The following is a 10,948-nucleotide window of genomic DNA, read 5'->3' on the forward strand; positions in this document are numbered from 1 at the left end:
GTGAGAGATTAACTCTGGACAACACAGGACATTCATTGAGGATGCATTTCTTTCTGCTACCCAATACAAAAATATAGGATGACATAGCTCTGAGTTACTGGCAGTTAGGCTGTAAAATTTACCCTCTTCTTAATTACAGATTTCTAAATTAGTTTGTTGAACTGTATAACAATTTCCTTAACAATCCTTACAACAAAATATCCTTTCCATTTTAATATTGGAAAACAGTAGACAATGGTGCTGTTGTTTTTTTCAAGTTCACTGGGACTCCAATCAAAATTTATCAAATTTGTTTATCAAAATTTCAGAATAAGAACATTTTATTTATTTTTTTACAAAGATTTTAAACTACCCTTCTTCAATGCGACATCAGACTGGTAAGCAATAAGAGATCATAAAAAGATTAAAGAAAAGTTTTTTTTTTAAAAAAGTTTATTTTGCTACAAAGTTTATCCATTTCATTTTCCATTTGAACATGATGCAGTGATGTTACTTAATGACTTTAGAAGACTTTATTTTCTTTATGTCAGAACTTCGAAGTATGAGAGTGCCATTTTTAAAAGTTCCAACCTGCCCCGTTGGTAACATACTCTGCTTTTTCTTCTTTTTCGATTTTCTGCTTTTAAAAGAAAAGTATCATCAGATGCTAACGAAAATACTAACCATTTTTAGGTTTCACAAGAAATGTTTTAAGATAGGTATACTTTAAATCCAAATACAACAATGTAGCTAAAATTACTACCTGTTTAGGATGTGAAAAGATTGGCAGAAAACACACTATCAGAGTTTTATACGGAGGAGATCACAGTAGTGTGTTCAAAACCTGTTTTGTATTCTTCTATTCTTAAAGGAAAAAATTGAGTTCAGGATCCAAAGATTCCTGTAATTAGTTCTACATGTCCCATGTTACAGCTCTCTATGTAACATGGAAATTCACTTTTGAAACTAAAAGGACTAAAAGCAGATTGTGAAATGGCATAGAAGGCTGCAGTTCTAAGAAATAGTCAATGACCCATTTTGCATACAATATTAATCCATAGTTCAGGGTGTGGTGCATAAGATGCAAAGAGCACCAGGCTCACATGCTCCTCCTCTCCTAGAGTTGCCATGCGGAGGACAGTGGAAATATCCACTTGTTATCTAACTAGAGTTTCCTGTTATGTCCAGACTTGGGAAATGCTGGTTAGTTTAAAGTGTGGCTTACTAGCAAGGATCATAAACAATGGTTTGATCTTGGCCTGATAGAACCAATTTTCATTTAAACCAGTGTTTGGGAGCCTTGAGCCAGGGGCTGAATGTGGCCCTTGAAACCTCTCTGTATGGCCCTCAGGACTTTCTTCAAGTCATGTTCCCTCCACAGCTACACTCCCGCTTCTCCTTAAACACCCTCCTTGAGTATTTTTGCCTGCTTAGAACGTTTCCTTGAACTTGGGCAATGCCCCTTGCCTGCCTGGATTGAGGACAGAGAGGGATGAGTTGAGTGCATATAGAAATTACTCTAGTGTACAAAGGTGAATTGACACTCTTTGCTTCATCCACTATTACTTCTGGGCCCACTCACCACTGATATGTGGTCCCTATCAAGCTGCCCAGAAGGGATTGCAACCCTTAGGCTCGAAAAGGTCCTCCATCCCCGATTTGAACAACCCAGAGTTCCCTCAAGTTCAGGCATAATGAAGAACACTGGTTAATTTAAAAGCAGATCCTTCTTATGTCCTTGCGGCTACAGGGGGCAGAGCAGAAGGGGGGCAGGGATATATGTGAATCCAAGATTCACCAAGGTGCATTTCCTTAGCATTTAGTTACAAATTAGCATTATGTGCAGAAGAAGTCATTCCCCTGGGGCAAGCCTAGGCCCTTGCACACGCCTTGAGCATTTTTATGGTTCCTAGCCTGACATTCGGTTACTGTGTCTTCATTAGCAAAGCTGAAAACAGATCCAGGTTTTTTTACTACTCATTGATGTAGTTTCGTAAATACTGTCTCACCTTTCTTCGGGCCCTTTTTTCTTCTGCCTCTTGAGAGAATTAGGTTTATTTTCCTGTTAATGAAAAGCAGTAAGTATACATTAGCAGCTAGCCAGTAGCTTCTGGAGTCAATCAAACATGGCTCCCAAATGCAACGAGTGTTGATTAGAACTGCCACTATGCCAGGCACATGACATAGTTATTATCAGAAACCCCCACGCTAGATTTTCCAGTGTTCATCCTTGCGGAAACCTGAACTTTTATCCAGCAAGTGTCTGTTGGACTTTGCATTTTGTTTTCATAGGAAACATTTGACACAAACCGTCATGTTTTCTTCCTTCTTTGCTGCTTTCATTTCTTTGATTTTCTGCTGCAGAATCTTGTAGTTCAAATACTGCTTTTTAGGAGGCTGCAACAATTTCAAAAATGACTCATTTCACCAACATGCAAATAAATACAAAAGGTAAAGGCAGCCTGAAGCAGAAACTTAACAGACGGTGCAACCTTCTCCAAAGGAGGATTCTTGGCTTCTTTAAATATTAAAAACATCTGAATTTGATTATTTACTTTGGGGATGCCACTAAAACAGACCCCCTTGACTAACACAGGTATGACTTTCTGGGATGTGCGGATTGGCTTGGGTTCCAGCCTTCTAACTCGTGTCACTGAAACTTTTTTTAAAAAAGAACTGGGGACTGTTTTGCCAGAAATGCAACCAAGATCCCCCACCCACTATTTTCCCAGTTAGAAGCAAATGCATTTCCGGTATTGCAAGCTCAACACAACCAGAGCTGAATTTGAACCAGGGACTGTAAAGGACTGAACTGTAGAATAAAAACTGATTCTGGAGTTCAGCCCTTTACAACCCCTGGTTCAAACACAGCTCTGGGTGTGTTGAGCTTGTAATACTGGAATAAATTTTTATTCTACAGTTCTTGCCTAACAGCAGTAGAGGTGATGTGAGGAGTGGTTTCCAGCAGAAAAACAGAAGACAGAGAGCCCTACCATTTCCCCCTTGCCTGCAGGCTCAGTGACTGGAAGGAAAACTGGAGCAGGTAATGGCTGAAGGTAGTGGCAGGCAGAGGAAAAGTTCAATACTCACTCTCCTGCTCTCGCCTCCTCTGGAAAATCTCTAATGCTACTACCTTCCAGCTGTTTGGCAGTGATCTCTTGGGTGTGCAACTGCCATGCCAAGTTCTATCCAGCGTCTTGTGGTGGGAAGAATTGTGTCCTCTTTTTATAGCTCAGCAGAGAAGGAGACATGATACCTTTGCTCCCAACATGATTGCACGTTCTTGTTCCATAACTCGCTGCTCTTTTTTCTCAAAACCAGTGATTCCAAACCGGTGCACTTCCAAACGGGCCTAGCACATTACAAAAATGGTTAACAGCATCTTCAAAAGAACTAAAAGTGCATGATTAACATAATGCAATTGTGTTTTCAGAGGAACAGTGTAGGATACCAACATGTGGCAAAACCAAAACACAGTATGAGAATGACGCGTTTGATGGAATTATTCACCATCTACTTCTATGAGCATTTATCCCTCTGGGGTTTGCAAGAGCAATTTGTCTTCACAAACATCTCTTGATCTCAAGTATAACCAAAGATGGAAGACAACTTGCTACCAGTATCAAATAAATTTCATTTGGCTGCAAATCTATGCCCACTTATTTGGGAATGGGCCTACTGAACATAGCTCAGCCTAATTCTGTATCCCCCACTCCCAGAGCACATTTTCATGGATTTTCTTTTTCAGAGTTCTGTGCATGCCCTTTCCAAATCCCACACAAATCCCCTAGAATCCTAAAAGAAAATTGCAAGCTTAGTTTGGGCAACACAGGGAACCTTAATACCTGTAGAAGGAACTCCCATTTATGTGTGCCCTGTTTCATTTTGGAGGGTCAATAGATTTTCTTTTTGACATAGAGACTGTCACTATAGCATTCTGACAACCCAGGATCCCTACAGGTATACAACCACCTTTTTCTAGCAACCATCAAAATACTGTGCACGTTGAACACTGGTAGAGCAATCATTTAGGGATAAAGCATTTCATAATTCAATACCCAATACAGATTTATCTGCAGTCTCTTTGAGACAGCAGCCATCTGCATGCATTGAAACAGAAAAACAATAAAGACTTACTTTTTCCAAGTTAAATTCTTGGTCAGCAGCATGGTTTTCTTGAACAGTCAATTCTGCCTATTAAAAAAAAATACAAAACAGCATTTTGAAACAAAGTGCATTTTGCCACACAACTAGATTATGGCAGTGGCTGCAGTCACATGATTCCAGGGTTATGGCATAAAAGCGGAAACTTTTATTTTGGACAGCTTTTGATTAAGAGCTATAATACAGCTCTTACTAAAAGAGAACAACTGATTCTTTATTTAAGCAAACATATTAAGTCTTTAATCCTACAGATAATTTCTTGGAACTAAACTGAGTTGAGCTCAGCGGGACTTACTTTTGAGAAGGCATGTAGGATTGTGCTGCAGATCTAAAATAGCATATGCATTTCCAGCACATTGTTTTGCATGCTGCTGGCACAGCTCCAACAAAAGAAAAAGAAAATCTATAACTTTTACTTCACCCAATATATAAAGTTTAACACAAAATGTCACTTAAAATTTGCTTGAATTACGTCCTTTGTTTGATATCTGTAACCTTGACAAACAAGTGAGAAGGGGACGACAGAGGATGAGATGGTTGGATAGTGTTCTCGCAGCTACCAGCATGAGTTTGACCAAACTGCGGGAGGCAGTGGAAGACAGGAGGGCCTGGCGTGCTCTGGTCCATGGGGTCACGAAGAGTCGGACACGACTAAATGACTAAACAACAACAACAATAGTCTTCCGCAATTCCATGTCTCAACCAGTGCCATGTGGTTTCAGGGAAGCCCTCTGCCCATTTTTTACTCACATTGCATTGGGAGTCAGTTCTATTCAAAAATGCTGTTGTTATGTCTACAGATATGTAGCCCAGAACCTGTTCTGTCCGTTTCATGCGAGAAAGGAGAGCAGAAGGTGTTTTGCCTTTTCTCATAATAGTCAGTTCACTCAATTCCCTCAATGTCCCCACAAACAGCATTAGTGGTTACAAAACAGTTTACAAACTTTAACTGTTTAAGCATTTCCCCCCAGTCAAAACCTGACCTGAGATATTTTTTTTTACCATGGCTATTATTTTCGACAAAACATAAAAGCCTGGTTGTTGGGGTTGCTAAGATCTCAACTGCATCTGCAAATGTTTTCAAATAACCTGCACCCTCACATCAGGAGGTGGCCAGACATAATGGCAACTCTTGTTAAAAGACCTTTGGATGCTCATCAAATAGGACTTGAACCACTGCAAAGTGTTACAGCCCTATATTTTTTAGGTCAGAGAACACCTTGCTTCATTTGCTTTGGTTAGAGTACCTTCACTGCAAAATCAGCAGGGGACGAATCAATTTTATGTAACATATTTCCAGCGGATGTCTACCTGAGCCCAGGTTTACAGCTGCTAGAAAGCAATTAAGAGGCATTCTGGTGGGATAGTGGTAAACATTTCATTCACTCTGTTCGGAATTTGAGGGTAGTATTTACTGTGTAAAATCTATTTTTAATAAATTGCAAAAATAAATAGATTGCAAAAATAAGAATTCTTGCTGCAATTTCCCATCACATTTTTTGAACCTAGAATTTGTTCAGATTAAGGGAGAGAGAAATTAAAAACCCCTAACCCAATAACCAGAGTCCTAATCAATTTCTTCTGTCAAATGAGCACACTTTTATGAATTCAGTCTAGTTTAGAGATTATATGTGCTTGTGGGAGGTGCATGAATGCTGAAGTTTTGTTCTGTTTGCCCAGAGACAGAGAAGTGAAGTTACAACTTGAACGACAGCCATGTAATGATAACTTGAATGATAGCTTGTTTATTTATGCACCAGATCAATACAATACAGCACTTTGGCCTAGAGTCTAATTTAAATATCTGCCGTGCCTTAGACTGCTGGCAAGTCATGATCTCATAGCCTCAGTAGGTCATCTGTAAAATGGGAAGAAAGGTAATATATCTTTCAAGGCTTTTATGATATTAAATAAAACATGCTACCTTCTCATAGCCTTAGGAAGTAGACAGACAATGAATGAATATAATGAAAGCATCACTGGGCTCTCTCATCAATATGCCCTGCTAGCAATGACGTGCGTTCACAGACAGAGACATTACCAAATATATACTCTATTAATTTTCAAACATGTAAAGTGATTCTGCAGTGTCAAAACTGGCACAATTCTTTTTCTTTTTAGAAGACAATAGTCATCATGCACACAGATGCTTTCAGGAGTTCAACTGTTGTTCTAATTTAATTACAATGCTCATTCTATCTTTTGCAAAGCTCCTTGCAACATTCACATGACGTAAACCAGTACTGCAAGAGCCCTAAGCACTTGTCTATAGAACCTGTCTATACACCCAAAAACTGATGATAAAATTCTGGGAATGAAACCATGCAGCTTAGACGTAATTACTACACAATGCTTGTGTTTGGCAATCCAGCACCCATCATGACATCTTGTTGAACCACCAATCAGAAGCCAGTTTCAGTAGGAGGCTACTGTACCAGCAGCGTGAGATACAAGAAAGGAGTGGAGTGGAACTGGAATGTCTAATGCAAACATTGCTAAAAATGGGTCAGAATCTAGCATAGGACCACAGAAGTCTTGAGTGTGGGTAACACTGTAAAATAAGATAGTACTTTATTGCATGAAGAATTAACACAGAAGTAGATAAACCAAAATCCTGACTCAGCAAAAGCAAAACAAAACACACACCAAAAAAACACATTTACAGCTGATATAAACCTAAAAATTCCACTGTGCAATTTCAGGTAGCAAGTCTAAATATGTTAACATGGACCTTTATGGTGCTGTCTTTTGATATACGAAAGCAGCAGTTCCTTTTCTTATTGCCATATTGTACTCATTTAATTGGCTCATCCTAACTTGGCTATTAAATGGCCGAATCCTATCAAGACGCTTCCACTCAGCCCTAATAAAGCCTCTGCAAGGTTTTTAACTCTGAGCTTTTCAAACCTATTTGCAAGAAACTATAGATCAACCTTCCCCAATCAGTTGACCTCCAGATGTTTTGGGCTACAATCCCAATCATATTCCCTCAAATGAGGATCTCTATGCATGTGGCTGTAATATAGCCAAACATCTGGTCTATTATTGTCTCTAAAGGGACCCCTGACCGTTAGGTCCAGTCGTGGCTGACTCTGGGGTTGCGGTGCTCATCTCGCTTTACTGGCCAAGGGAGCCGGTGTACAGCTTCCGGGTCATGTGGCCAGCATGACTAAGCCACTTCTGGCGAACCAGAGAAGCATGGAAACGCCATTTACCTTCCTGCTGGAGCTATTTACCTACTTGCACTTCATGCTTCCGAACTACTAGGTTGGCAGGAGCAGGGACCAAGCAATGGGTGCTCACCCCGTTGTGGGGATTCGAGCCACTGACCTGATGGGTAGGCCCTAGGCTCTGTATTTTAACCCACAGCGCCACCCACGTCCCTTTTATTATTATCTCTACTACCCATTATATAAAGACATGAGAAAGGTTGCTGAAAGAAAGAATCAAACAATAAAGGGTTTATCAGAGGCCCAGAATACTTATCTCCTTGTTGATTTAGATGTTTTTTCATAATCTGTAGCTCAGACATTTACTAAAGCAATGGAGAAACTATGAGATAGATTGCTGGAAGGCATGTATTTATACTGGTACTTGAATGTACTTTTTAATATATTGCACTTAAAATGATTGCCTTTTAGGATTCTACAATAACAGAAAGGTTACCAGGCAGAGGACTTTTCTTGGTAGTTGTGCCCGCCCTGTGTAACACCCTGCTGTCAGATGTCAAGGAAATAAACTATCTGACTTTTAGAAGACATCTGAAGGCAACCCTGTTTGATGTCGTATTGTGTTTTAATTTGTTGGAAGTTGCCCAGAGTAGCTGGAGGAACCCAGTCAGATGGGCAGCATATAAATAGAAAATTGTTATTATCCTCTTAAAAAAAGAAAAGACCTGGGGAGTGTCTAATATTACCAGTAAACATATAATTCCAGAACATTATATAAAGGCTACTGTTATACCAAGCAACAGAGTTTTTTTAACCCAGATTTCATACTTTTAAAAGCCATCCTTCTAAAGAAATAAGATTAGGAGCAGAATTTCATTTCAGAGGCCATAAAGAGATTCATAACCGATTCCACTATCTTATTTATCCACAGGATTTTACAAATATACCAATAAAACATACATGAGTTCTGCCAGTACTTATACCTGTTATTCGCCTTTATTCTATAAAACAAGTATCCTCGAGGTTTTAAATTTTATCACAATTCCAAAATATACACATAAAAGCAAACCATGTAGATTTACAGTCTTATCTACAGCTTATGCTAGAGTACTTTCAGTTCTGTTTGGCTGCAATCCTGAGCCCATTTATTATGAAATGTGTCCCACTAAACACAGTGGCCTTGCTCCTTTTCAAAGAGACTTATGCCTGCTCATACAGCTGCTTTGCCCCTCCCTTCACAGTGCAAGCAGTCAAACCAGGAGGGGTCTGATTAACCAATAGTGAATAGTCAGGAAACCAATAGTTACTGCATTGGCTTCAGAACAAGCCAGAATATAAAACTATGGTTTACAGTTGTCTTAATATCTTTGATTGTTCCAAAGCTGCTAAACACAGCTCCCCTGACAAAACAGAACAATGTGGTTAATTAGAGGCTTCTTGGTTTGACTAGTTGTATGAAGGAGAAACAATGGAACTGCATGCATGGGCTTAAGCTGAGATATGTTTGTCCAGATGTTTCCAATAAGTCTTATTTGCTAAGTGAACATGCTTAGGACAACTTGTTTAGAGTTCTGTAGATGGAAACAGGCTTGTAAACAGCCACTCATTTAGTCAAATGGAGTGAATAAGAACCTGTAGCTGGTCTGATCTGAAATCTGGTTAACTTTACCTTAGAACCACCATCTTCAGCAATTTCAAGTTCAGCTTTCTTCTTCCTACGTCGACCATGAAATGTCACAACTTCAATCTCTGATGTGTTTCCCAACCGAGCAGATTTAAATGTATCAGCATCAGGGGAACTGGATTTGGGGATAGTGCTTTTCTGATGAATACAGTCATAAGCCAGTTCATCTTTCAGACTCTCAAAGAAACTGGAAGCACTATTCTTCTTAGCAAGAGGTACTGCACCAGATTCAGGAATCATGCTTTTATTTTCCACTTGAGTTTTGCTGACTGCCAATGTTAACTTCTCATTTGAATTTCTCTTTTTGCTCTTTTTCTTTCCACCCCCATGCGGTAATGATTCACCTATGGTTTAAAAGTGAACAATAGTTAGCAGAGGCATTGGAACAAAGGCATTGGAACGATTTTGGATACCACATCATTTTTTAAATATAAAATGAATGTTTACTATTTAGAGAGATCACATCCACAAACCATGTAGGAAACACACACAAAATCTCTCCCGCTTTAATTTAAAAAATATGTTCTAAGTGCAGGGAATCTATAAGTGGATGGGGCCCTGGAGGAAAATATGAAAAGACAATTTATTTTGGAACCTATAACATCAGGGAGTGACCTGTAACCATAGGACAAACAATGACTATAGATTGTGGTTAAGGAAGAGAGACCTTAACCACCATCCTGGGTTCTGACATTGTGACACTGAACTAAAAAGCCTCAGAGAGGTTCCTGAGATGGAAATTTTGATTACTTTCCTGCACCAGTTTTGATTCACTCTGGCCTGCTGGATTTGGAGTTGCAAACATCTTTGCTGAACTAGTATCTGTTTTACTACTTTATTGTTCTAACAAGTCTAGTAGCAACCAATTAGTTTAAGCCGTATCATAAGCTGCCTGCTTTCTAAAAGAAGTTCTAACGTTCCAATGAAGCAGCATACCTTTGCAAAAGTGCTGAAGAAGACTCAGCTGTTTTCCAGAAGTAAAACCAAAGTAAGAGCATAAGAATGACTCTGCTGGATCTGGCCAATGGCCCAAATAGTCCAGCATCCTGTTCTCACAGTGGCCAGCCAGATTCTCGTGGGAAGCACACAGCAGGACTGGATCAAAAACAACTCCTATTTAGAAGCATACTGCCTTTCACAGTGGAGATTAAAAGCTAATTCTCCATGTATCTGCCTAATAGCAGGGATGGCAAAACTGAACAAACCCCAGCCAAGCACCACACGTGATTCCCTATACACTGGGTCCACAAATACACCATACGCTTAAAGCACCATGCATGAGACCACTTTCAAGTCATGGCTTCCCCTCAACAATCCTGGGAGCTGTAGTTTGTGAAGGGTGCTGAGAAGGGTCAGGAAGCCCCAGAGCTACAATTCTCCTAGTAGTTTAACAGCCAGTCCCTCGTCATCCTAGGGAGCTCTGAGAGAAGGGGAGTCCTAACAACTCTCAGCACCCTTAAAACTACAGCTCCCAAAATCCTTGCGGGTGAGCCACGACAGCTGCTCCTAAAGGCATGGTGTACATGTGGCCCGGGAAGCGCTGCACGGGAATTTTGTAACGTCTGAAAGCAGCATGTGCCGAAGAAACGAGAGCAGCCAGAGTCTGAGAGAGACGCTTGCAAGAAGTTTCCGGGGGTGAGGAGGGTGGTGAGTCTGGAGCAACTTGCAAAGCGCCAACTCCCCGCACGCGGCCATTCACGCACCGAAGTCGTACAAGGAGGTCAAGACGGCGTCGAGCAGGCAGCTGGCCGAGGCGGAGCCCTTCTCCTCCACGTCGTCCTCCCCCGGCTTCAGCTCGCACCCAGCCGCCGGGGTCGCCGCCATGCTCGAGTCCTCCTCGTCGGCTCACTTAGTCCATCCACAACGCGCCGTAGGAGGAGTTTTGTCCTCGCTCGGCCACCACCCCGGCAAGATGGCGGCGCCCACAGAGCACTTCCGCCCATCCTCTCCT

The 10,948-nt window shown here is 40.7% G+C and overlaps 1 protein-coding gene across 2 annotated transcripts; it reads right to left on the reverse strand.

The window, feature by feature from the left end:
- Positions 1 to 302: 302 nt before the first annotated feature.
- Positions 303 to 10,833, reverse strand: FSAF1 (40S small subunit processome assembly factor 1). 2 transcript variants are annotated; one of them, XM_083434290.1, is made up of 7 exons: positions 10,701 to 10,833; positions 8,983 to 9,341; positions 4,117 to 4,173; positions 3,236 to 3,331; positions 2,290 to 2,376; positions 1,989 to 2,041; positions 303 to 616 (listed from the first exon to the last, which is right to left on the reverse strand). In XM_083434290.1, the coding sequence occupies exons 1-7, from the start codon at positions 10,819 to 10,821 to the stop codon at positions 490 to 492; spliced, it is 900 nt and encodes a 299-aa protein (XP_083290416.1). In that variant the 5' UTR covers positions 10,822 to 10,833; the 3' UTR covers positions 303 to 489. The 2 variants fall into 2 exon arrangements, with proteins under 2 accessions (XP_083290416.1, XP_083290415.1); XM_083434289.1 differs by having other exon boundaries at positions 303 to 619.
- Positions 10,834 to 10,948: the final 115 nt, after the last annotated feature.

Source organism: Podarcis tiliguerta (assembly GCF_965153285.1).
Source record: "Podarcis tiliguerta genome assembly, chromosome: 3".
In the NCBI taxonomy this organism is placed as follows: domain Eukaryota; kingdom Metazoa; phylum Chordata; class Lepidosauria; order Squamata; family Lacertidae; genus Podarcis; species Podarcis tiliguerta.